The 26,466-nt window shown below is 47.0% G+C and overlaps 1 protein-coding gene across 1 annotated transcript in view; it reads right to left on the bottom strand.

The window, feature by feature from the left end:
- LOC123491417 (nck-associated protein 5-like) overlaps positions 1-21,625 on the bottom strand; it is a 100,851-nt gene extending 79,226 nt beyond the window's left edge. The window contains exons 1-2 of the mRNA XM_045222164.1: positions 21,453-21,625; positions 13,491-13,599 (exon numbers count right to left, since the gene is read on the bottom strand). Coding sequence (XP_045078099.1) covers positions 13,491-13,599; positions 21,453-21,523 — 180 coding nt within the window. The 5' untranslated portion in view covers positions 21,524-21,625. The remainder of the gene's footprint in view (positions 1-13,490; positions 13,600-21,452) is intronic.
- Between the last annotated feature and the right edge of the window lie 4,841 nt (positions 21,626-26,466).

Here is a 26,466-nt window from a genome sequence, read left to right as displayed (position 1 = left end):
ACAGAACCTCTGCGACCAATAAGGGATCCTATGCCGATACCCAGCATTCGTGCCCCCCACTAATCACAGGTACCTGAGATTTGCTGAACAAACGGTTGGGGCGCTGGTGCTTGGACCTGGCTGGTCCCGAAGCCTCCATGACCTGCTTCTCGATCTCCCAGGTGAGGCCGCATGCGACCCAGTGGCTGGAAGAATGAGCCTGTCATGCGGTGGTCTCGTCCTTCTGAAACATCCGGGAAGAGCATCGGGTTTGAGGTGTTGGGATCCCGGGCGTAGGAGAGCGTGAAATTAGCGCGTAAAGAACAGGGACCACCGCTGTTGACGGGGGAGTTCAGCCTCCTGGCTGTTTGGATATACTCCAGGTTCTTGTGGTCTCTCCACCCTACGAATGGTTCCTTTGACCCCTCTAACCAGTGCCGCCATTCTTCAGGGCGAGCTTGACGGCCAAACAGCTCGCGGTTCCCAATGTCGTAGTTGCATTCGGCAGGGGGTTGGCCGCCGGGGGAGTGGGCACAGGGGTGCATCTTGCCATCCTCAGCTGCTCTTTGAAAAGCACTGCACCCACTCCTCCGACATCTACTCCACCACCAAAACTGCCTTGCTGCATCTGGCATCTGGAGGATGGGAGCAAAGTGAAACATGTCTTGAGGATATTGAAGAGGCCTTATCAGCACTGATGTCCATTGAGTACGGTTGTTTAGTCTGGTTAGCGCCCGTGAGGGTCAGCCACTGTGCTATAGTTTCTGATAATCTCCATAGTTAGCAAAGCCCAGGCTGTTGCAACTTCTTCCGAGACTCGGGAGACTGGCCAGGAAGTGACAGCCACACCTTCTGGGGGATCCATCTGAATGCTTCCCTCGTCACCACTTACCCCCAGGAATGAGCTGTCTTGGCATACTCCACTTCTCTCCTTCACAGTTCTCCAAGGCGCGCGGTCCAACACTGGTGCGTGTGTTCTGACAAGTCTTTGAGAATATTAAAATATCTCAAATACTTGTTTTGCATTCCCTATTCCCTCTGCTCAGGGCATTGGTGAGGCCGAAGGGGCATGATATATTCATGTGCGTTGGTGTGTTGGGGCGGTTCTTCCTTCGTCTCCCTCCCTCATCCGCACCAGATGATAGGCCTTGCGAAGGAGGTCCAGCTTAGTGAATACAGTGGCTCCCTGCAGCGTTTCGAGGGGCAGGCCCGAAAGTAAGGAGCAGTGGGTAGCGATTCTTAATCTATTCGTTCAGGTAATCTATGCATGAGCTCCTTCTTGCCGAAATCCCGCTCCCTCGCGAAGGGGGCGGTCTATTATCGGAGCAAGAAGTCGTTAATGTAGTCCTCCATTTCTTTCCGGGGCTACAGTGAATACGCGCCTTGGAGGTCCTCCACAGAATCAATCCGCGCATGTCATAGGGTCTGTGTGGGGGTTAGAGATGTCGCCTTGGATTTGTTGAACACACTCTTTCCAGGCTGTGTAACGGCGGAACATTGGATATGTCGGAGAGTAGCGCTAGATCCGCTTCCCGGTGACGGGCAGGTGCCCCCTTAAACAGGTCTGGTAACAACTCCTTCCCCACTCCGGACTGTTTCCTGTCTCCCGGTCGATGTGGGGGTTGTGCTATTCCGAGCCACGTATCCAAATGAGTGGTTGCCAGTAGTGTAGGAGGTGAACTGATACTCCTGTTGGTTTCTAACCTGGGATTGTCACAGGGGCGGAGGTATGAGTGACAGTGCCAAGATGATGCCCATCCAGGGCTCTGCAGAAGATGGTTGTGTCAGTTGATGATGATCCCCCAGTTGGCTGTGCAAGCTCAGTCCATGATATTTTTCCGCTCCGGAATCCACAAAGAGCGGCCAATGTTAATCTTGTCCGAAAGCTGAAGGCGGAGGGTGAAGCAGGGTCTTTCGGATGGATATTTTGCTCACATCTCCCCTACACTGGTGAGCTGCGGCTTTTGCCGCTCCACGTGATTCTCGCCACCACATAGAGGCAAGGTTGGAGCTTAGGCCGGCGCCGGCCTCCTCGGGAGTCAGAGAGGCACGGCCAATCTCCCATGGGCTCAGGCTGATTGAGTTAGCTATGACTTCCCAGCGGGGCAGGGGCTGGACAGAGCGGTATCCGGAAATTCGATGCAGTTTACCCCTTCTCCCTCACTCCCGGGTCTGTATCATGTCAATCCGACTGTGCAGGTCAATGGCGGCATCAAAGCGTTGAGGTGGGTCATAGGAAACAAGTTTCCTTTATATCCCCCTATGGAGTTGCACCAGTGCCTCTGTTAGCACTTTACATTTCCGGGATACGAAGTCAATGGAGAAGTCTCCACTTCCATTCCCTACGATGTGAGCAAGCTTTGCCTTCGGCTGTTGCGAGGCCTGTCAAAACCTTTAACATCTCCTCCTCAAGCACTAGGCACAGCTGGTTTGCCGGTCGAATTCCCCGTTCCCCACAACTGTGAATTTATCTTGCTCCCTCTGTTGAAATCCTGGCTGTAGTGCAAACTGATTCGGCACTGCTCTAGAATGGTCTTACTTGCTTCTGGTTCCATCAAAGCGTTCGGGTTCCCATCCTTGGTTCAGGAGGCGTGGGGATCTGTGCGCACTGCCGGCCCCTGCCGCATTGGACCTCTTGCGGAGGGATGAAGGAGTATCGGTGGTACAGGAACAAAAACCTGCAGTTAGCCGGGCTTGGATAGTTGCAGGGCTTAGGCTGGCTATTGTTGCTGCAGTTATGTTTTCTGCTGGTTGAATAGCTGGAGAAGGGATGTCCCAGCCATCTTTATTCTCCCTCAGTGCGTTCCAGTCGCTGCCAGGGCAGTCCTCTCTGGCTCTTCCTCCATGCGTGGTGGAGAGTGCGCTGGGTCCATGATGGGTCGATGATTCTGTCACAGCAAAGACCCAGCGCAAGTTCAAATTCGAGTTCTTTATTCAGGTTACAGGCGGGAAGGGTCCCAGGGGTGTCAGGGGGTCTTTCAGGGTCCTCCTGTGGGTACCTGTGCTCCGGGGTCACCAAATGTCCGGGGGGTGTCCAATCCAGTCTTTTGTGTGTTCCCCTATGGGGTATCGGGCTGAGGGTGGTGAAACGTCTAGGCACGCGCTCATCAGGTATCAACACAGAACACACACACACCGCAGCAATATGAATGGCGGGCAGAAGTACAGATCGGGGAGCTGGAGGCAAATATCGTGGTGAGCAAGGCGCTTACCGGAGGGTCTGAGGATCGGAGAGTGTCGGTCCAGGGCAGGTTCGGGATTCGGGCAGTAGAACAAGGCAGTCAAGAAAGGATCTTATAATCGACCTCCTTACTGTCGGTTTGAGACGATCGACAGGGCTTGGCTGAAAAACGGGGCTTGATATACTGGGGAGGTAGTGATGGGAATGCAGTTCAGTGCAGAGTAATTAGAACGAGTGCAAGGTAGGGGATGGTGAGAGTGGGAAATGCAGTCCTGCCATAACAAGAGGCAGAGCAGGCCAGAGTGGAGCTAGTTAGGCTGAGTAGAAGGAGGTAGGAGTGGAAGATAATTGAATGCAATTAATGTTGCTACCAGGAGGAGTTTACAATAGTATGTGAACCCAGCTCTGCCCAGAAACACAACACAGAGACAAACAGATGTCCACGACCGTCTGAAGGAGGGAGACCAATGCATTTGCAGTAACATTCTTTATTAACCCAAAGCAACCACGAAAAACAACAATATACGATCCTTGAAGTTCTTCTGAATACTACTAACACACAAAAAACAATAACCCACAACACAAAAACACACAATATATTCTCCCAATCAGAATACCTTGAGCCGACAGCTGACTTCGTTACCTCCGATTAGAATCATCAGACCAATCACCACCTGACTTACAAACAAAATAAACTCACCCCATCCCAACACCACCAAATAGAAATACACCCAAACACATGAAAATACTTGACCCTGGCTCACATTAACTCCATAGAGCCCAGAGTGTTATTCCCCCCTAAAGGTGCCGGAACTCCGCACCAACATCAGTGGGGGTCTGGGTGGCGTCTGTCCATGGTGGCGGCTCTGGCCCCGGTCGCGATCCCCCCCTCCCCACATCACCAACCTGCTTTGATAGCCTCCCAATACCACCCTCCCCCTAACCCCCACCTGGACTAAGGGCACCCCTGGTTTCGCCTAAGAGGGGCAGCACCGGGATAAAGGCTGGCACCGGGCTAACGGGACTCCGCGCACAGACCTCTGGGGCAATACCGCTATGAGGGCAATACCCAAAGGACACGCTACCGAGACTCAGGGGCAGCACCGACTCGGGCAGCACCGGACTCAGGAGCAGCACGGACTCAGGAGCAGCACTGCCGGACTCAGGGAGCAGCACCCCGGACTAAGGGGCAACACCTGAGGCAAAGGGCAGTTACCTGACTAGATCCGATCCTGGCTGGCTGGCTCTGCTCTCGGGGCAGCTCTGGCTGATCCTGGCCCCACGGACGGCTCTGGCCCGGATCCCTGGCCACGCTCTGACATCCTGTCGCGGATCACTAGCTCTGTACGGCTCTGGCGGATCCTGGCACAGCTGTCGGATCTGGCGAGATCCTGGCAGCTTCAGCGGATCTGGCTGCTCATGGCTAAACTGAGCGATCCTGCCTGCTCCTAACCAGCTAGATCTGGCTGCTCATGCTGTTGGATCTGGCCACTCATGTCCGAAGGCTCTGGCTATCCCCGTCTGGCGGAAAGGCTCCAGCTGCTCCTGTCTGACTCTACCTCTCCTGTCTGGCGGAGCTCTCTCCTGTCTGCGGGGAAGTTGCTTTATCCTGTCTGGCCGAAGGCTCCTGGCTGATCCTATCTGGCGGGGAAGAGCTCTGGCTGATCCTGTCTGCGGCCGTTACTCCCGGTCTGTCGAGCTCTCCTGAGCTCATGGCAGGGGCGGCTTTGTAGGCTCAGTACAGGCGGGCAGTTCAGGCTACGTTGGGCGAAGCGACGTTTCAGGCGGCGTTGAGCAGCGGGCAGTTCAGGCGCGTTGGGCAGGCGGGCAGTTCAGCGAGCGTTGAGCGGGCGGGCAGTTCGGGCTAGCCGTTGGCCCAGGCAGGCGGGCAGTTCAGACGCGTTGGGCAGGCCCAGGCAGTTCAGGCCGGCGTTGAGCAGGCCGGGCAGTTCCAGACCGGCTGGCGATCTGGACCTGGTGCGTGGAGTAGGAACCCGGACCAGTGCAGAAACACCCGCCTTAACTGGGGGATCAGACGGACCACAGACTGGACTTCATCTCTCATCTACAACAACTTCCCTCCCTCCTACTTGTTCTCCACGTAATCCGATACTCTCTCACTTTTCTCCCCTGTGGCAACCTCTCCTGCTGCCCAGGCGCTCAAAACCATATCCCAAAATTTTTCGGGATAACCCCCAACTTCCAGCCTCGACTCCCTTCCTCTTCTTACCACCTCTCCTCTCGCTGCCAGCTGCCTCCCAGCTCTTCACGGCGGTGATATTCCCTCCTCAACCACCTCCTCTCGCTGCAGCTGCCTCCAGCTCTTCACGGCGATGATGTTCCTCCCGGTTCATTGCCCAGAGGACCCTTTCAGCCCGAATCTCCTCCATGTCCAAAAGTCCTTAAGGCATCCATAACTCCTGTGTCCAGCCCTTGCTCCTGGCTACTGTCCTTTTTGGTAGGTTATTCTATCATACCGTCTAAACTTATTTATTTAAGCACAAAACAACAAATACATCGTGAGGATTTCTATACTAAATACACTACCAACAAATCACCCACACACAAGAAAAAACACACAGAATATATATGGCTCCCAATCAGAATACGACCACAGCTACCTCATTCTCCTCCGATTGGATCTCACCAATCACCACCTACACAAACAAAATAACCTCACCCATCCCCAACACCACCAAAATAAATCACCTCCAATCACATATCACAACTGTACAAAATATATCCATAGACCAGAGCACAACAGGAAAAGCACTCCCACATGCTGTTTATTCAGCAACAATTCACAACCAACCAGTGAGCGTTTAATCAGTAACGTGGAACACTTGATTATTGACCCTCCCCGTGGAGTATTATAAATGTTCTATTTGCTTTTGCTTTTTTTGTCAATTATCTCTAACCATGAATACACGGCTGCACGGATAAAATACAATATTGGCAAGAAATAGGGAGAGGTTGCAGAAACAACGGTATTCTGAGCTGCTTACTCACTAACGGGTTAGGGTGTGTTGATGCGTTTGACCTTATGATGTATTGTATTGTTTCATGTCTGATTCATAAACACACCCGTTCCTCTCTTGATACATCATCATACCGCATGTGCCTGATGTCACGGATGGAAAGACAGACAGTAGGGTTGCAAAATTTTGATACATTTCCCAAAATTTCCAGTTTGCATCCCAACTAGGTTTTCTGGAAGTCCGGGAATTTTGAAAAAGTTACTGCAACTCAAATAGACAAAAACCTATATAATTTCACAAATGGAAACCCACACCATAGCTTTGAAGGGCCAGTCTGCAGTTCAAACAACAACAAAGCGGTCACCCTAACCTCATGAGGCAGAAACATGTATAAATTATATCAATAGGTATATATCCATAATTTAAAAGTCCAAAAATGGATGTACAAATCGCAGATTGCCCCTTTAATACTTTTTTGGTCTGGCCCCATCCATGGTGCATGCATGGCTAACATGTACAATGAGAAGTAACAGGGCATGAGGGAGCAGAAGAGTGACTCTGATGGGGCTGGATCCTGACCTATATTAGGGCTAATTGCTGGGCTGTGGGCAGGCAGAGGCAGCAGACACAGAAGGGCATCATTCTGATACAATATACTGCATCACTGCATAATTGCATGACTAAGAGCAGTCTCATCTGCAGCAGGCAGACTTTAAAACGATAAAAATACATATACACAGAGAGTCCACCCAGCAACACAGATCTCTTATGTAATGTAATGCGGAGAGTGCCCTAGTTAGGCTACAGCTCGCCCTGCGCCCTTCCTTTAGAGAGATAACCCTGCGTGGGGTTATTAAATGGTTAAACCCAACTGACCTCCTGTATAAAGTCTATTGGAGTTAATTGGATCAATAAAGCTGGATATCTTCTTTCATATGCACAGTAGGCACTATTCCACTTGACAGTAGTGCATCTTCATACCAGCAGGTCAACATAACCAACACTATCCTCCAATTACATGTTGCTTATGAACATAAACGCATAATACGTATGTCACATATGTCATTTGTAATACTGTAAAGATTCAGTCTATACCTTTCAAACAGCTTTGACCCAGATTGGCCCATGTATCTGTTGGCTATTTCCCCAAACACAGGCTTCATTGTGGAGGAAACATATGTCGAGTCACTACCATCTCTCTATATATCCTATAAATCACCCAAAACAGAGATGGATGCCTCTTTTTTGTGAGCCGGGGTCATGTAATCCATCTAGTGAAGAGTAGATGAGGTAAATATTTAGCCGCAGCTCCTCTGTAGACAGGTAACACATGGTGTTTTGACTCTGGAAGGTTATTGAAATGTGCTTGTCTGGGTTGAGAAGTTTGACCTACTAGCCCTACACAGCAGATGTGTGTGTCTTGTGCAGGAACCCCAAGATAATGCTGTAAGGGCATACATCTTATTCATATCTCAATCAACACAGTGAGAAAAACAAGTGCTTCAATGGAACTTGTAACTAACTATAATTTCACCACTGGAAACCTTTAGACGAGTTATAGATACCCATTGTCTAACTAACCAGTGACCAGATACAGGTACATTCTGATTCGAGCTGGAAACTGGAACATGAATGCTGGGCCTGTCGCCAGACGGAATGTCAGAAATGGCCTTTCTTGTTTTCGCAGATGCCTGGGAAAATAAATGTATCGGGAGGCTCATATCCTCTCAGGAAAGGGAGTGTTTACAAGCTTTAGTGAGTTTCTCTGCCAGGGCCACAAGGGCTCTGGAACCCTGGCTGGGATTATCCATATCCCTCCTCACCAGGGCAGGCCAGAGCCAGACATATCCCACCATAGTGCCCCCGTCCCTGCGTAACGACTCAGCCCGCTGGCCCCATTCTGCCACTAGCTCCACACTAACCTTCTACCAATGCTACAGGGCTCCTTCTGCTCCTCTCCTAGGGCAATGAAACATCATTCTGCCCCTATATACTCCAGCTGGTATTAGAACTGTTGGTAACACTTTCTATGTCACCAATATCTATAATGCATTACAAACCCTCACAATGAGTTATAATGCAGTCATAATGCAGCGCCAATATTTTAAGTGGGGGGGGGCATATATATAATATTTTTTTGGGGGGGGGATAAATACTCCAAACAGCTTACCAGACCGGTCGGAGGTGTCCGCATGGTCCTAAAGCACAACGTTGCCTCGTTTTGTATTACATTCCATGTCCCCAGTGAAAGTTGCACCCATGGACGTATGTAAGTGTTACGGAAATATCTAAGAACTAGAATGGTAGATGTATTGTTGCTGACGTGATTGTGCCTATAAGGCTAGTAGTCATAATATGAATCATTCTCCATGTGTACACTATGAAACAGCCACATCTAGTTCAAGCTGTCCCTTGAGAGAGAGAGAGAGAGAGAGAGAGAGAGAGAGAGAGAGAGAGAGAGAGAGAAAAAGAGAGAGAGAGAGAGAGAGAGAGAGAGAGAGAGAGAGAGAGAGAGAGAGAGAGAGAGAGAATGCATTCATGACTAAATGAACAGACAAATATTGTTGAATGTAATGGCGTGTGATTTAAATGGCCCAGTATCAGCCTGGACAGTGAACCAGGCCAACACGTGTCCAATTAAAGCAATAAAAGCCACATCACAAATCTTCAAACGGTAATTGCACCGCCTGTTATTACATAGGGTGTCATAAAAGAGGCGCAATAATCAGGCACAAGATGTCCATCTGAAGTGCTATGAGGATATGATCATATCATGGTGAATGGAAGTGAAACACTTTTCAGTATAATTTCACATTTCCCACCATAGTGCCCCCATCCCTGCGTAACGACTCAGCCCGCTGGCCCATTCTGCCACTAGCGCCACACTAACCCTCTACCAATGCTACAGGGCTCCATCTGCTCCTCTCCTAGGGCAATGAAACACGATTCTTCCCCTATATACAGTACCATTCAAAAGTTTGGGGTCACTTAGAAATGTAATTGTTTTCCATGAAAACATACATGAAATTAGTTTGAATAGGAAATATAGCAAAATGCATAGGAAATGTAGTCATTGACAAGGTTAGAAATAATGATTTTTAATAGAAATAATAATTTTGTCCTTCAAACTTTGCTTTCGTCAAAGAATGCTCCATTTGCAGCAATTACAGCCTTGCAGACCTTTGGCATTCTAGTTGTCAATTTGTTGAGGTAATCTGAAGAGATTTCACACCATGCTTCCTGAAGCACCTCCCACAAGTTGGATTGGCTTGATGGGCACTTCTTACGTACCATACGGTCAAGCCGCTCCCACAACAGCTTAATAGGGTTGAGATCCGGTGACTGTGCTGGCCACTCCATTATAGACAGAATACCAGCTGAATGCTTCTTCCCTAAATAGTTATTGCATAGTTTGGAGCTGTGCTTTGGGTCATTGTCCTGTTGTAGGAGGAAATTGGCTCCAATCAAGTGCCGTCCACAGGGTATGGCATGGCGTTGCAAAATGGAGTGAAAGCCTTCCTTCTTCAAGATCCCTTTTACCCTGGCCATTTTGATCCTGTAATCGAACCCACAATTGCTGATGCTCCAGATACTCAACTAGTCTCAAGAAGGCCAGTTTTATTGCTTCTTTAATCAGCACAACAGTTTTCAGCTGTGCTAACATAATTGTAAAAGGGTTTTCTAATGATCAATTAGCCTTTTAAAATGATTAACTTGGATTAGCAAACACAACGTGCCATTGGAACACAGGACTGATGGTTGCTGATAATGGTCCTCTGTACGCCTATGTAGATATTCCATTAAAATCAGCAATTTCCAGCTACAATAGCCATTTACAACATTAACAATCTCTACACTGTATTTCTTAACAATTTGATGTTATTTTAATGGACAAAAAAATGCTTTTCTTTCAAAAACAAGGACATTTCTAAGTGCATCGTGCTCCCGTCGGTAACACGGAACCTTTCTATGTCATCAATATCTATAATGCATTACAAACCCCTTTTATTGGTCCCCCGTCCCTCCGTCTCCCGTCCCCAGTGAAAGTTGCACCCATGGACGTATGTAAGCGTTATGGAAATGTCTAAGAACTAGTATGGTAGATGTATTGTTGCTGACGTGATTGTGCCTATAAGTCTACAAGTCTAGTAGTCATAATATGAATCATTCTCCGTGTGTACACTATGAAACAGCCACATCTAGTTCAAGCTGTCCCTTGAGGGAGAGAGACAATGCATTCATGTTATAACAAATATTGTTGAATGTAATGGCGTGTGATTAATATGGCCCAGTATCAGCCTGGACAGTGAACCAGGCCAACACGTGTCCAATTAAAGCAATAAAAGCCATATCACAAATCTTCAAACGGTAATTGCACCGCCTGTTATTACATAGGGTGTCATAAACGAGGGGCAATAATCAGGCACAAGATGTCCATCTGAAGTGCTATGAGGATATGATCATATCATGGTGAATGGAAGTGAAACACTTTTCAGTATAATTTAATTACCACCATTTAATCAACATCTTAGACGTGAATTTGAGACTTTTTGATTTGATTCTCTTATGAAAATGACTTAAAACCAATCATTTCTGCGTCACATATTTCTGATACACATAAACCTGATTCCCTCTAGGTTGGGTGTCCAATAAATAATGCAAAGGTCAAGCATGTTGGTGGTGGTGTGATGGTTTGGGGATGCTTTGCTGCCTCAGGACCTGGACGACTTGCCTTAATAGAAGGAACCATGAATTCTGCTCTGTACCAGAGAATTCTACAGGAGAATGTCAGACCATCCATCTGTGAGCTGAAGCTGAAGCGCACTGGGTCATGAAAAGTCTACATGAAAATTGCTAAAAAGCAACAAATTGGAAGTTTTGGAATGGCCTAGTCAAAGTCCAGACCTAATCCCAATTGAGATGTTGTGGCAGGACTTTAAACGGGCACAAAACCCCCACGTCCCTGAGTTAAAGCAGTTCGAGGAGGGGAGGGCCAAAATTCCTCCCCGCGCCATGAGAGACTGATCAACAACTACAGGCAAGAGTTTGTTTGTCAGCCGCTGAAGGGGGCACAACCAACTATTGAGTGTAAGGGGGCAATTACTTTTTCACACAGGGGAATTGGGTGTTGCATAACTTTGTTTATGAAATAAATATGTAATTGTTGTGTATTTTGTTCACTTATGTTCCCTTTATCTAATATTAGGTTTTGGTTGAATATCTGCTAACATTCAGTATCACAAATATGCAAAAGTAGAGAAAATTAGAAAGGGGGCAAATAATTTTTCATAGCACTGTATTAGGTTATGAAATCCGACATTTTGGATATAATGTTGATGATACAGTATGTTAAAGAAAGACCCCACCTGCAAATTTCATCACCATAGCGGTTTCACCCACTCTGGGCAGAGTGGGTGGACACACTACACTAGGGCTAAACCAAGCCAAGCTAAGCCAGGTTGTACTGTGCTGGCCTGGTTACACATCCACCATAGTTGCTGGAACCATGCTGGAAAGGACAATGTGAAAACAAAAATACGCACGGAAGGCCATAATCGAGACCTACCACCACAGACAGACGTGCTTGTACTTGACATTCCAAAGGAGCACTTATTACTGGGTTCACCTTGAGTTAACCCTGACAAAAACAAGTTTCCACTCTCCAGTCTTGTGTGTCGCTCTAGACACCGGGGGATAGATAAGCCTGTCAATCACGTCGACACAAACACAGCCAGAGGAGGCTGCTTTTCCTCAAACCGTCTGACAGGGTATGTTTAGTGTATCAGACCTGGGTTCAAAGCCAAATAGTAGCTGTTTTGTTTTAAATACTTTAGCTGCACTTGATTGAGTTAACCTCAATGGAACCAATGGAGTAGTCCCAAAAGTGCAACTGCAAATCCTGCCCATCTGGCACTCAAAGTATTTGAAATTGAAAACAACCAATATTTGAACCCAGGTCTGGTTTGTACTTTTCTCTAACCTGTGTGAGTTGTAGTGAAGGAGAGAAAAAGAGACAGATACACAGAGAGAGACCGAGAGAGACAGAGAGAGATGGAGACACAGAGAGAGACGGAGACACAGAGAGAAACATTGACACAGAGAGAGATGGAGACACAGAGAGAGACAGAGAGAGACGGAGACACTGAGAGAGACGGTGACACAGAGAGACAGAGAGAGAGAGACACAGAGAGAGATGGAGACAGAGAGACAGAGAGAGACAGAGATACAGAGAGAGAGACACAGAGAGAGCGACAGAGAAAGCGACACATATAGAGATACACAGAGAGAGACGGAGACAGAGAGAGACAACGCGAGAGAGAGAGACAGAGAGAGAGAGACAGAGAAAGAGAGAGACAGAGACACAGAGAGAGACAGAGAGAGAGAGACAGAGAGAGACAGAGAAACACAGAGAGACAGAGACACACAGAGAGAGACAGACACAGAGAGAGAGACAGACACAGAGCGAGAGAGAGACACAGAGAGACAGAGAGCGATGGAGACACAGAGAGAGACGGAGTCACTGAGAGAGACAGAGAGACACAGAGAGAGACAGAGAGAGACGGAGACACAGAGAGAGACAGAGAGAGATGGAGACACAGAGAGAAAGACAGAGACACTGAGAGAGACAGAGAGAGACGGAGACACAGAGAGAGACAGAGAGAGACGGAGACACTGAGAGAGATGACGACACAGAGAGAGACAGAGAGAGACGGAGACACTGAGAGAGAGAGACAGAGAGAGACGGAGACACAGAGAGAAAGACAGAGACACTGAGAGAGACAGAGAGAGACGGAGACACAGAGAGAGACGGAGACACTGAGAGAGATGGCGACACAGAGAGAGACAGAGAGAGACGGAGACACTGAGAGAGACAAAGAGAGAGAAAGAGACACAGAGAGAGACAGAGACACAGAGAGAGACACAGAGAGAGACGGGGACACAGAGAGACGGAGACAGAGAGAGACAAAGAGATAGACAGAGACACAGAGAGAAACAGAGACACAGAGAGAGACAGAGAGAGACGGAGACACAGTGAGAGAGACACAGAGAGAGAGACACAGAGAGAGCGAGAGAGAGACACACACAGAGAGACAGAGACACAGAGAGAGACAGAGACACACAGAGAGAGACAGACACAGTGAAAGAGACAGACACAGAGAGAGAGAGGCACAGAGAGACAGAGACACAGAGAGAGAGAGACACACAGAGAGAGACAGAGACACAGAGAGAGAGACACACAGAGAGACAGAGACACAGAGAGAGACAGAGACACACAGAGAGAGACAGACACAGAGAGAGAGACACACAGAGAGAGACAGAGACACAGACAGGAGCTTGCACCTTTGACTTACCACCAGGCTGCTGTCCAGCGACAGTCTCTTTAGCTGCTCCCTCCTCTCCAGGTGTATGTTCATGGTCCTCCTCTCCCGCTGCAGCCCGCCGCCACAGCCCTGGGAGCCACTGTGGGAGGGGAGGGGTGGGGAGAGGGAGGGAGAAGAGGGGAGAAGCCAAATATCACTATTTTGTACAGGAGAGACACTATCCTTGGTCCTCCGAGTTGGCTGGTGAGTACATCAGTAGTGAGGCTGTAGTAAGTTAGTAGAGCAATCACATTAGTGATTAAAGAGCTCAGAGTCCATGTTATATTTTGCGTCTTTGAAGCTGAGAAGGCGGTACCGCCACGCTCCCTCTCTCTCTCTCTTTCTCGCTCTCTCTACCTCACCCTTTCTATCTCTCCCTCCTCTTTCCTGGCTTCCTGCCCTCTCTCTCTCTTTTTCCTTCCCGCTTCTCTCTCTCTGTTATTATTGTGCTGCCCGCCTGCTCGCTCTACTAACCTGATAGCAACCGGAAGTGTTGGAGAGAAGGAGAGGGAGAGCCTCTCTCCACTGATCATCCCTGAGTTGATATGTTTGCTGTCCCCCTCCCTCCCCCTTCTCCATGTTTTCATAGGCTTCTCCAAACAGAGCTGGGAACCAGCGCGACCTGGCCAATGGAGGCTAAGGGAGAAGATAAACACTTCACTTCACGCATACTACTCCTTTACAAAGAGCAGGCTCTGTGCCTCCACTCAGCCCTGCCACAGAGTAAGGACACAACTTCCTCATCAGTGAAGCGCCCGGGTCAAAGGTCGCATAGTGACCACCAAGGGTTAGGGACCTTCTGTCATGACCGCTGTATAGTATGTCATGTATTGGCAGTGTGTGTGTGTGTGTGTGTGTGTGTGTGTGTGTGTGTGTATTGCGTTATGTTACGTATTATAAGAGCCACTTAAAAAGAGACAATTTCTCTTTTGATTCAATAGCAACTTACACTTGAGTCTGTGTAAATAGCTTTGGGTACTGAATACAATTCATCTCTTTTAGGGCTGAAATATTCCATGTTTACTTGCCTCACAGACTGTCTTCTAACCACATCCCCCCTGGTCCTAAGGCCCTCTGTCTCTGGCTTGTCTGTTCCACCCTGTCTGAGACTTCAATGTCTTGACTACACTTGGCAGTCAGTATGCTACTGACATCAAAATGATATGCTACATCTGTCGATCTCTCATATCCAAACGTTACAGTCAATATACTGGTAATATCCAGATAGCATTCCAAACCCACACAAAAATTGTTCATCTAAAACCCAATTGACTACTCATTGGTCAATTCAACTCTTACCCCAACACTGGCAAAACTGGTTGAGATTACATCATTACAACCAGAAACTGGTTGAAATGACGTCATTATGATGACATTTCAACCAGTTTTTCCGGGTTGGTCAGCCCATTTTTGCTGTTTTACATCTAAACGTTGAAGGAAGGGGCTTGATCAACGACAGGACAGGACGTCATGCAGGGTTACTCTGGTTATGCCACCACCACAGACGGTTCCTGTTCTTGTTATTTCCTCCCTAATGATACTACATTCAGTAGTTTTGATGTCACTCAAACCTGGGTTGAAATACTATTTGAAATCATTTCAAATACAAAACCTGCCCCTTCTGGCAGGCTAAAGCAAATGCCCAAAGTATCTGAAATTATTTCAAATAGTATTTGAACCCAGGTCTGATGCCTATGTGTGCCAGGACATTACGTCAGCTGTAATTCTCATTCATGTTTAGATTGCATTTCAGTTAGTGTCTTCTCTCTAGAGATTAGATTGGATGTAAAGCAGCCACGCTTCCTGCGGACGCACAGATAGGGATTGTGGGTAATCGAGAGCAAATGATTAAAATGGATTAACGTTTGAACTTGACTGCCCTAAATCGAAAAAAGTCATAGATTAACCAGTCAAATGCAATGACACCGTTTAGCTTGAAAGTAGGGTAAACTCTAACAGGGGAGTCTGGAAAATAGAACCAGAGAATACGTTTACGCTGAGCAGTGAGAGCCTCTAATGGAGCCCTGCTGCTTATGCCAGTATTCATTTAAATTAATGGGGGCGTTTCACGCTCTGCAAAAGTTACGCTTCTAGCAGTCCCATGTAGCTCAGTTGGTAGAGCATGACGTTTGCAACGCCAGGGTTGTGGGTTCGTTTCCCACGGGGGACCAGTATGAAAAAAAGTATGCACTCACTAACTGTAAGTCGCTCTGGATAAGAGCGTCTGCTAAATGACTAAAATGTAAATGTAGTGTAGCAGGTCTGTAAGGTTGTATAGAAACAGGTGGTCGATAGGAAGTCGTAATGCTTAACCAAACACATTTGGAGTCAGATATGAGAATGGGAAAGGTAGGGAAACATGATAACGTACAATGACAAACTAATGGTTGAACAAAGCAAATGACTCTCGATCTTAGATAAACAGCAAAGAAATATGTGCAACTGGCTAAAAGCAAAGGAGAGCAAATGCACGAGGCAGGACGTATGTTTGTAGAGCAGTGTCTTATATCAGCAGCCGAACATTGAAATACTACAATAACATGTAAATGCATGACGTGTTATTTTACAAAGACTTAAGATTCAAATGTCCGTCGTAACGTCAATGAAAAGGCCAAGTGGTTGGAAGTGTCCCCAATGGCCTTTCCCTGTATAGAGCTCAAGGATAGACATTTAGTTTACAACGCCAAGGGTCGTGGGTTCGATTTCAGCTGTGGCCACCCATATGTAAAATGTATGCACGCAGGACTGTAAGTCGCTTTGGATAAAAGTGTCTGCTAAAAGGCATATAATGTTATATTATAATCGTATGTAACAGAGGTGGTTCAGTGAACATACACTTGTGTGATGAGTAACCTTTTCAGCGTGATTAGCACATTTGGGATAGTCCTGAAGACTTAGTTATAGGCTTTAGCTCAGAGGGCTAACACAGTTTTGAGACCTATGTTTGATACCCAGTCTATCCCATATGCTGTAGAAGCTGACAGAGTCTCACTAGTCTGTTTATTGGTCAAGGGAACTCAGCATCATAAATAGGCCATAGAATACTAGGAACAGATTACGTCTGTGATGATCTCTGGCCCACGCTATCATCATAAAATACAATCCCACAGGGACCTCCCTATCCTCATCACACTATCTCCTCACACACAACACCCCCTCCTTTCTCCAAATGATTTACACCAAACCCAATTACCACTATGTAAAACCAGTCTTCTGTTGGGGGCGGCACAGAGACAACAAAGAGACACACGTCTATGGCCATATTACACGCTAGTCCCAGCCAGTAAGACAGTAAGTCAGCCAGCCAGCCAGTCAGCTGGGTGGAATGGACACAATCAAAGGTCCATGGACAATCCTGACATCTGGGAGTCTTTGTGTTCACCCCTAATTAGATGCCAGGGTAGAGGTGGAGGCAGCCAGAGGGTTAGGGAGGGAGGGAGAAACCTCTCTTTTTAACATCTGCTGGGGGAGAAACTAGGGAGGGGGGCGCATTTGGGGTTGCACAGGGGTGGATTAGAGAGGTGGGAGGGAGGGCTGGGTGGGGATAATGAGAAAGGAAAATAGCATTATGATCACTTATTAAAATGTTGATAAATTATATACAATTGTAATAAGGTGTGCATAACTTAAATAATATATGTTCTGTAGACATACTGATCAATCTACAGATGTAGGATCTTAATTTAATCACCATTGTGTTGCGATCATTTTCTTTCACAGCAGGAAATGTATTCAAAGTTTTAAAAGGCTTCTAAAGTTTGTTATTTCCACTTTAAAATGTCAGAATTGATTTGCACTAATGAAGAATGTATCAACCCCTACAAATAATGGCCATACATTTTCATCTACATAATAATTTATGCTGCCACGTGATTATTTTACCGCTGCAGCAACCTGGCTCAAATTAAGTTCACATACATCCAAAGGAGACGCTAACAAAATGTATTTTGATTATTTTTGTCATTCATTTATTCTGGATCAAATAATGAATGTCACTCATATTATGAATGGATTTTTATCACAGAGTTGAAAGTCACACTTCTCATAAACTCTCTACAGCTGTGCCTCACCTATAATCTATCTGATGACTCTACAGTGTGTGTCAGGGACTGGGAGGTCACTCTCCACCAGTATTGACAGTGCTGCCCTTTGTACCCATACAGTTAAACATTCACCCACTCATATTCCCATTTCTCCACTAAGCAAAGAACCGTACACTAATAAGGGCTCTTTATGGAGGAATAGTTCAAACAGGGATATCAATTGGTTGTTGTGGCTTGAACTTTAAACTCCAAAGCTATTTCTATTGGAGGAAACAAACCTTTTGGAAACAAATGATTACATTTGGCATTCCCTCTGAGCTGAATACAAGGGAATGTCTGATAAATGTTTGGTGTTGTGTGTTGCCAGTTAAACATTATTGGTCATAATACATCACGAAACACAGTGACCGACTCGGTTGGCAAACATTTCTACTCACCACCATCTGGGCTCTCAGTGCCACGCAAATTCTCAGAGAGAATGATTCCAGACATGCGTTCTGTTGCATGAGTTTTCAATGAGCACTTTCATCTATCACATAATGCAATGAAAACAAGAGGAAAATGGACTCTCAAGTCTAAACAAAAACCCTATTGGCGAGGTAGTGTGTGTGTCCCAAATGGCACTATATAGGGAATATGGTGCCATTTGGGACACAGCCTGGATCAATACCTCCCCCCAAAAAAATAACAATGAGCATGCCAGGAAGTGTCAGTCAGCCTGGGATGGATAGCGATGGTTGACATTGATTAGTGCACTGGCCCTTGCCCCGGGACCCTATTTATATTGTCTGTGTGTTTGAATGGAGGAGGGCTAAAAAGGAAAGGGGGTCAGGCTGGAGCCCGGAACCACCCCCCAGCCAAGGCCTAGTTTTGTGAATGATTCATCCAGATTGCTCAGGCAGGGTGCAGAATGAATGGGGAGGATAATTATACATTGGAGATTTGAGAGAGAGGAGCATGTCTAGGCTACCGCCTAATTCCCAGATAGCTATTACTTTTCAATCATTGATAGGTGGGGGGTAAGCATGATGTGAATGTGAGGGTATAGAAAGAGAGAGAGAGAGAGAGAGAGAGAGAGAGAGAGAGAGAGAGAGAGACAGAGAGAGAGAGAGAGAGAGAGAGAGAGAGAGAGAGAGAGAGAGAGAGAGAGAGAGAGAGAGAGAGAGAGAGGTCCATCTGTGTGGCAGGCTAGCAGCACAGATGGCGTATGATGATCAGTCCTCAACCTCCTGTCTCTATGGCTCGGGTAGTGCACTACTACTGACCAGGGCCCTATGGGCTTTGGTCAAAAGTAGTACACTACCTGAGGAATAGGGTGCCATTTGGGACAAGCTTTGTGGCACTGTGGCCCTGTACCCACTACCCAGACAGACAGACAGACAGACAGACAGACAGACAGACAGACAGACAGACAGACAGAGAGAGAGAGAGAGAGAGAGAGAGAGAGAGAGAGAGAGAGAGAGAGACAGGACAGACAGACAGACCCACAGCCATCATGGTATTAAAGATAAGTACAAAAGGTTCAACGAACTCCAAGATTAAACACTTATGTAATACATTGTCATTGCGCTCTACAAAATATGCCAACCACTAGCTTCCCTAAGGGCCCTGGTCAAAAGTAGTGCACTATACTGTATATGGAATAGGGTGTCATTTGGGACGCATAAAATGTGTTTACGCCCTGCTTCTGCCTTTCTGTATCACTGTACTGTTAGATGTGCTGTTGTGGGGGTGAAGCTTTAACTGGGTTATAGCTACGGTCTTTCTCAGTAGGGTGTAAGAATGAAAGTGGCAATGTTAAATGTTAAAGGTCAAAGGTACAAGTACTTTGAAATTGTCTACTGGCTGATGTGTAAATGAAAATGGCAAAGGATGTATGTGACACCTTTGAATTTACATTTTTACATTTTAGTCATTTTAGCAGACGCTCTTATCCAGAGCGACTTACAGTTAGTGAGTGCATACATTTTCATACTGAATTTACATGTGTGTGTGTGTGTGTGTGTGTGTGTGTGTGTGTGTGTGTGTGTGTGTGTGTGTGTGTGTGTGTGTGTGTGTGTGTATGTGTGTGTGTGTGTGTGTGTGTCCACAAAGGCCAGGAGGCTTGGAGATGGAAAAACAAACAGAGCTAGGCCAGGGCCAATGAGACTGCTGAGGGAGACAGACAGCAGAGAGCTGAGTGAGGAACAACAGGATGTATACAAAGCAGAGCTACCTATAGGGTCCAGTTAACAGATAGGTAGGGCAGGGGGGAATTAACTGGAGAAGACAGGAAGTGTCATCAAACAACTTGTCATGTGATTAAGGTGTTCCACAGTGTTGATTTATACACACCCACACACTGTAAATACATATGCTACATACACACACATGCACACACACACATTGCAAACACAAACACACACACAGCTGTGTGAGATACAGGATGGGTGTGAGGCATTTAGCAAATGATGTGCTATGTGTTAGCTCACTCCTAAGAGATGAACAGACAGACATTTGTTACATTCCCGATCCGCATTCTATCAAGTGTGTTTTTATTACAATCTTCACCCGATGCCCTTTTTAACACTTCGTATGTCGGCTCAAGATTTGACATCTAACGTAGCTAACCCTATTTGTATGGGGGAAGAATTGTTCATGTTGTGTTTCCTTTCAACAGGTTGAATATGGGGGATTTGCCGTGCTGTAGATGTCTCAGCCAGAGACATACATATGTGACACATTTAAAATGAAATATGCTTGCTCTGTGGAAAATAAGCCTAGGAGCATCTGGCAAAATGAATTGACATATTTTTGCTCTGCGCTCATGTCACGTGCAATAATAAATTAACTGCGAATACTGTATTACACATGACATAGGGACATAATGTACTGTAACTACACTGTTAGAAACTTCATTGAATTCTAATGAATATCCTTCATTTCTGCGACAGTAACACAAGACTTCAAACTTACGATGGTGCGCTCATTGCTTGTCTGTGGAAGAAAAACGTGTTATGTCACTGTGCCACGGCACACAAGTTCATTAGGGTTGCTTGGGTTTAAACTTTTTATCAAAACAATGCGCATAATGTCATCATCTAGCTCATCAGGGATTCAATGCTGCAGAAACACACTTCCCTCCACCGATCCCACCCCAAACACAGGCCCTTAGGAAGACCTTATTGCATCCTGAAACTAATCAGATGGGTTTCCTGCCTTAGGACCAGCACTGGGTTTAAATAGTGTTCGGAATCATTTCAAATACTTTAGCTGGTGCTTGATGAGATTTCCTGATGCAATGGAAGCAACAGAAAAGTCCCACCCACTACCTGGCACTCCAGGCAGGCTAAAGCAAATACTCCAAGTGTTCGAAATATTTTATTAGGATTTGAACCCAGGTCTGCTTGGGACATTAAATCACAATGTCCAGCATATGTAGCCTAGCCCAGCTGCCCTGCTGGCAGGATCATGCCTGGGCTGCACTCTGTCTCTCTCATCATGGCAGCTGGTTGGGAAAAGAGACAGAAAAACACTAAAGTCCAAAGGGACACTGCATGTATCTCACCAAGCTGAGAGAGCACAGGAATTTCCAAGCCTTGTCTAAATAAATACATAAGTTATGTCTGCTGGGTATGTGGCCACATTTGGAATGTGTGTAAGCAGTTTGATCCTGACCAGTTTGCATCTCTCTCTCTAAATATCGAAAGGTGAGCACACAGATACACATTTGACAGTCAGAGAAACAGCCTTGTGTTTTAATGCAAAGAACTGTCCATATTCTTACTGAATCTCACTTCTAAGCAAATGCACCTTATCCCCCCGAGACAACTCTTAGAAAGCAAGTTTGAACTGCACCCAACCAGTTACCCCTGGCCCTGTGTGTCTGTGTCAATGTGTGTCAGAAAACGAGCACGAATCTATAACTTACGTCTTGCCTGGCAAATCCTCTGCTTCACTCAACAGGTTGGCAGCTGCCTCTGATAATTCTACTTCCGACATTGTAACATGGAATTCCCTTTGAAGGGGGCTGAAAACATGCTCCTGTTGTAAATTCCCAGTGAGTAGTAGTAGTAGTAGTAGTAGTAGCAGGGGAGGCACTGAGCTTACACACACTCACACTAGCTTGGCAGACTGGTGCTCTGCAAACACCCTGCTACTTGTAACGAGGGAGGGGGAGGGAGGAGGGGGGGTGTGGGTGAGAAGAAGTTCCACATTACATCATGTGCAGCTGTTGACAGGCCAGTGTTTATTAACTAACTGTCAAGAGCCATGGGATCTGTTGCTGCAGGATTCACACCCCGGCACACGCACACACACGCACGCGAGACAAAACGAGCGCACCAGCGGAGGCTGCTGAGGGGAGGACGGCTCATAATAATGGCTGGAACTGTCACGATCTAAGCGAAAGGATTGGGACCAATGCGAGCGTGGGAATGCGAACATACTTTAATTATATATTCACCACACTAACAAAAACAAAACGATACGTGAAGTCCTTGTAACAAACACAAACCAACAACAAGATCCACAACACTGTGCCAGCCAGGCTGCTAAGTGATGGTTCCCAATCAGAGACAAGAGCAACAGCTGATTCTCGTTGCCTCTGATTGAGAACCACCCCGCCAACATAGATACACATGAACTAGATCCTAAACAGAGAAACACAAACACATAGAACCTACACACCCTGGCTCAACATATAAGAGTCCCAGAGCCAGGGCGCGACAGTACCTCAAAGGCGACGCACGCGACTGCGCCACAACATAAACCGAACAGGGGGGGCCGGTGGTGCATTCCTTTCGGAGGCGGATCCGCCCCGTGCGCGACCACCACCCCTAATAACCCCCCCGCAGGCCCCTGGTCTGGTCTGGCCCCGCTGGCTGGAGCTGGACTGGACATCGGTGGAGCGGATTGCTTAGGCTCCGTGTGGGAGCTGACCGTACCTGACCAGGCACGTGAACTGGGCACGGCCTGCCGGATTGTCGATGCCCCGCACCCTTGGTGCGGGTAGCAGGAACGGGCCGTACCGGGTGACGTAGCGCACCGTAAGCAGGCTTGGTGCGGGGACAGGAATGGGCCGACCGGTTGACGACGCGCACCGGCTTGGTGCGCGGAGAGCAGGAACGGCCGGGCGGCGCGACGCGTGCACTATTGGCTTGGTGCGTAGGGCAAGGAACAGGCCGGTCCTGGACACGCGGCACCATTGGCTTGGAAGTGGCGAGGGGCAGGAACAGGCCGGGTCGGGCTGCGAGGCACCACAGGCTTGGGTGCGAGGGGCAGGAACAGGTGGACCGGGCTGGCGACGCGCATCACAGGCTGGTGAGAGGGACAGGAACAGTCCGGACCGCACTCGGAAACACACACCACTGGCCTTATACGGATCAGAACGGTCCGGACCGAACTGGCAACACACTTCAGCACCTCGCCATGCCCCTACACTTCCCAATCCCAATGGCTCCCGCAACCGGGGCTTCTCACCTCGCCCACAAACCGCCCTTGATCTGCCTCCAGCACCCCCGCCCCATGCTAGCTGTGCCCCCCTCATTTAGTGGGGTTGCCTTGCTCACTTGACACTGTTGGCGCTGTGCTCTCCTCTCTGAGGTTTAACCCTTGCCCACGGTCCTCTGCCCTCAACATGTCCTCCCAGGACCACCATTGGCCCACCTGGGCCACTCGCCAACTTCTCCATCTCCTTACCCAGGCAACAGCTCAAACACGCTGCTTGGTCCAGTATTGGTGGAATCTTCTGTCACGATCGCCGAAAGGATTGGGACCAATGCGCAGCGCGGAATGCGAATATGACTTTATTATATATTCGCCACACGAACAAAAAACAACAAAACGACACGCGAAGTCCTTGCAACAAACACAAACCAACACGGAACAAGATCCCACAATACACTGTGCCAAAAACAGGTTGCCTAAGCATGGTTCCCAATTAGAGACAACAAGCAACAGAACTAGATTCTCGTTGCCTCTGATTGAGAAAACCACCCCGACCAACATAGATACACATGAATAGATCCTAACATAGAAACACAAACACATAGAATCTACACACCTGGCCAACATATAAGAGTTCCCAGAGCCAGGGCTTGAAGTGACCCAAAGGACAGGGACTGGCACCGCGCCAAACATAAACCGGAATAGGGAGGGCCGGTGGGCATTCCTCCTCGGAGGCGGATCCGCCCCGGGCGACCACCACCTAATAACCCCCCGTAGTGCCCCTGGTCTGGTCTGGTTTCGCCTGGCTGGAGCTGGACTGGACATCGGTGGAGCGGATTGCTTAGGCCCCGTGTGGAGAGCTGACCCACCTGACCAGGCACCGTGAACCAGATCCAACATAGAAACACAAACACATAGAATCTACACACCCTGGCTCAACATATAAGAGTCCCAGAGCCAGGGCGTGACAGGAACTGAGCAAATGGAATGGCATCAAACACCTGGAAACCATGGGTTTGAAATATTCTCGCTACTGCCATTACCACAAGCCCGCCCTCCAGTTAAGGTGCCACCAACTTCCGTGGCGCAAATACACATACGCATGTGAACACAAACATGCACGCAGACAGGCAAGACACATGTATGCATGTAGGTGGGCCCAAAGGCACACATACATACACATGCGTATGGCACATAATGTAACACACAACTTCACAACTTCTGACAGACACAGTCTTACACGCACACATCAAACAAAAACTGACAGACGGTAATTACAGTGATGCTGGGATATGATTTATACTAATGCCAAAAACATTGATTGCAAAGTTAAAGAAACCATACAACCCAAATCAAATCAAATTTTATGTCACATTTTTTCGTAAACAACAGGGGTAGACTAACAGTGAAATGCTTACTTAACTCTATGCACAAGGATTATTTTTAACAATTCCTACAGAAAATGGTGTGTAAAGTTTGGTAAAAGAATGACTGTAAGATTCCTAATGTTTTTTGAATATCTACTCTGAATTAAGAAAGAATGGGCTGTCAGCTACGATATGACACCATGAGTTTGAAAAATCTATTTGAGGTTATTGACAGTAAGTGAAATGGATTAACACCCAGTAATAGAATGATGGGCTAGAGAATGACATCATGGGTCCCTGATCTGTACTATACAGAAATGCATAATTATGGAATGTTATTCTCTACATGGTGATGTATCCGGGAGAACCAGTATATCCTCGATGTTTGGGTATTATTCTACACACAGGCTATTATTTAATGAGCTCCGCCCCCCAACAAGACCAATTAATTGTACCAATCATAGATGTTAGTGCCTTGCAAAAGTATTCATCCACCTTGGCGTTTTTTCCTATTTTGTTGCATTACAACCTGTAATTTAAATGGATTTTTATTTTGATTTCATGTAATGGACATACACAAAATAGTCCAAATTGGTGAAGTGAAATGAAAAAAATAACTTGTTTCAAATAATTCACAAAATAAATAACGGAAAAGTGGTGCGTGCATGTGTAATTCACCTTTGCTAAGAAAACCCTAAATAAGATGTGCAATCCAATTACCTTCAGAAGTCACATAATTAGTTAAATAAAGTCCACATGTGTGCAACTAAGTGTCACATGATTGTCACATGATCTAGCTTATCACCTGTGCAGGACAAAATTGTGGAGAAGTACAGATCAGGGTTGAGGTTAAAAAAAATATCAGAAACTTTGAACATCCCACGGAACACCATTAAATCCATTATTAAAAAATGGAAAGAATATGGCACCACAACAAACCTGCCAAGAGAGGGCCGCACACCAAAACTCAAGTGACCAGGCAAGGGAGGGCATTAATCAGAGAGGCAACAAAGACACCAAAGATAACCTGAAGGAGCTGCAAAAGCCCCACAGCAGAGATTGGAGCTGTCCATAGGATCACTTAGCCGTACACTCCACAGAGCTGGGCTTTACGGAAGAGTGGCCAGAAAAAAGCTATTGCTTAAAGAAAATAAGCAAACCGTTGGTGTGAAAAGGCATGTGGGAGACTCCCTAAACATATGGAAGAAGGCACTCGGTCAGATGAGACTAAAATTGAGCTTTTCCCATCAAGGAAAACGCCATGTCTGGCGCAAACTAACACCTCCCATCACCCCGAGAACGCCATCCCCACGGTGAAGCATGGTGGTGGCAGCATCATGGTGGTGGGGATGTTTTTCCATCGGCAGGTACTGGGAAACTGGTCAAATTGACGAATGATGGATGGCGCGTAAATACATGGAAATTCTTGAGGGAAACCTGTTTCAGTTTCCAGAGATTTGAGACTGGGACGGAGGTTCACCTTCCAGCATACTGCTAAAGCAACACTCGAGTGGTTTAAGGGGAAACATTTAAATGTCTTGAAATGGCTAGTCAAAGCTCAGACCTCAATCCAATTGGAGAATCTGTGGTATGACTCAAAGATTGCTGCACACCAGCGGAACCCATCCAACTTGGAAGGAGCTGGGAGCAGTTCTGCTTGAAGAATGTGGTAGATGTGCCAAGCTTATAGAGACATACCCAAGAGACTGCAGCTGTAATTGCTGCAAAAGGTGGCCTACAAAGCATTGACTTTGGGTGGTGAATAGCTATGCACTCTCAAGTTTTCTGTTTTTTTTGTCTTATTTCCTGTTTGTTTCGACACACAAAAAAACATGGAGCTAGCTAGCTAAACAATGAACCATAATTCCAACTCATAACGCTTGTCATGAGCACTCTCTCTCCCTGGTAGCAACATTAATTGTATCCCAACTATCTTCCACTCTGCTCACCTCCCTCTCTCTACTCAGCCTAACTAGCCCCACCTGCCCTGCCCTGTCTTGTTACCTGGCCAGCTGCACTGGGCATTTCCCACTCACCATCCTCACCTTGCCTCACTCTGTTCTAATTACTCTGCCAGCTGAACTGGCATTTCCCACCCTACCTCTCCCAGTATATCAAGCCCTGGTTTTC

The sequence above is a fragment of the Coregonus clupeaformis genome, chromosome 1 (assembly GCF_020615455.1).
Source record: "Coregonus clupeaformis isolate EN_2021a chromosome 1, ASM2061545v1, whole genome shotgun sequence".
Taxonomy (NCBI): Eukaryota; Metazoa; Chordata; class Actinopteri; order Salmoniformes; family Salmonidae; genus Coregonus; species Coregonus clupeaformis.
Note: the sequence above shows the minus strand (reverse complement) of the source record. Positions and strands in the feature narration are given on the sequence as shown.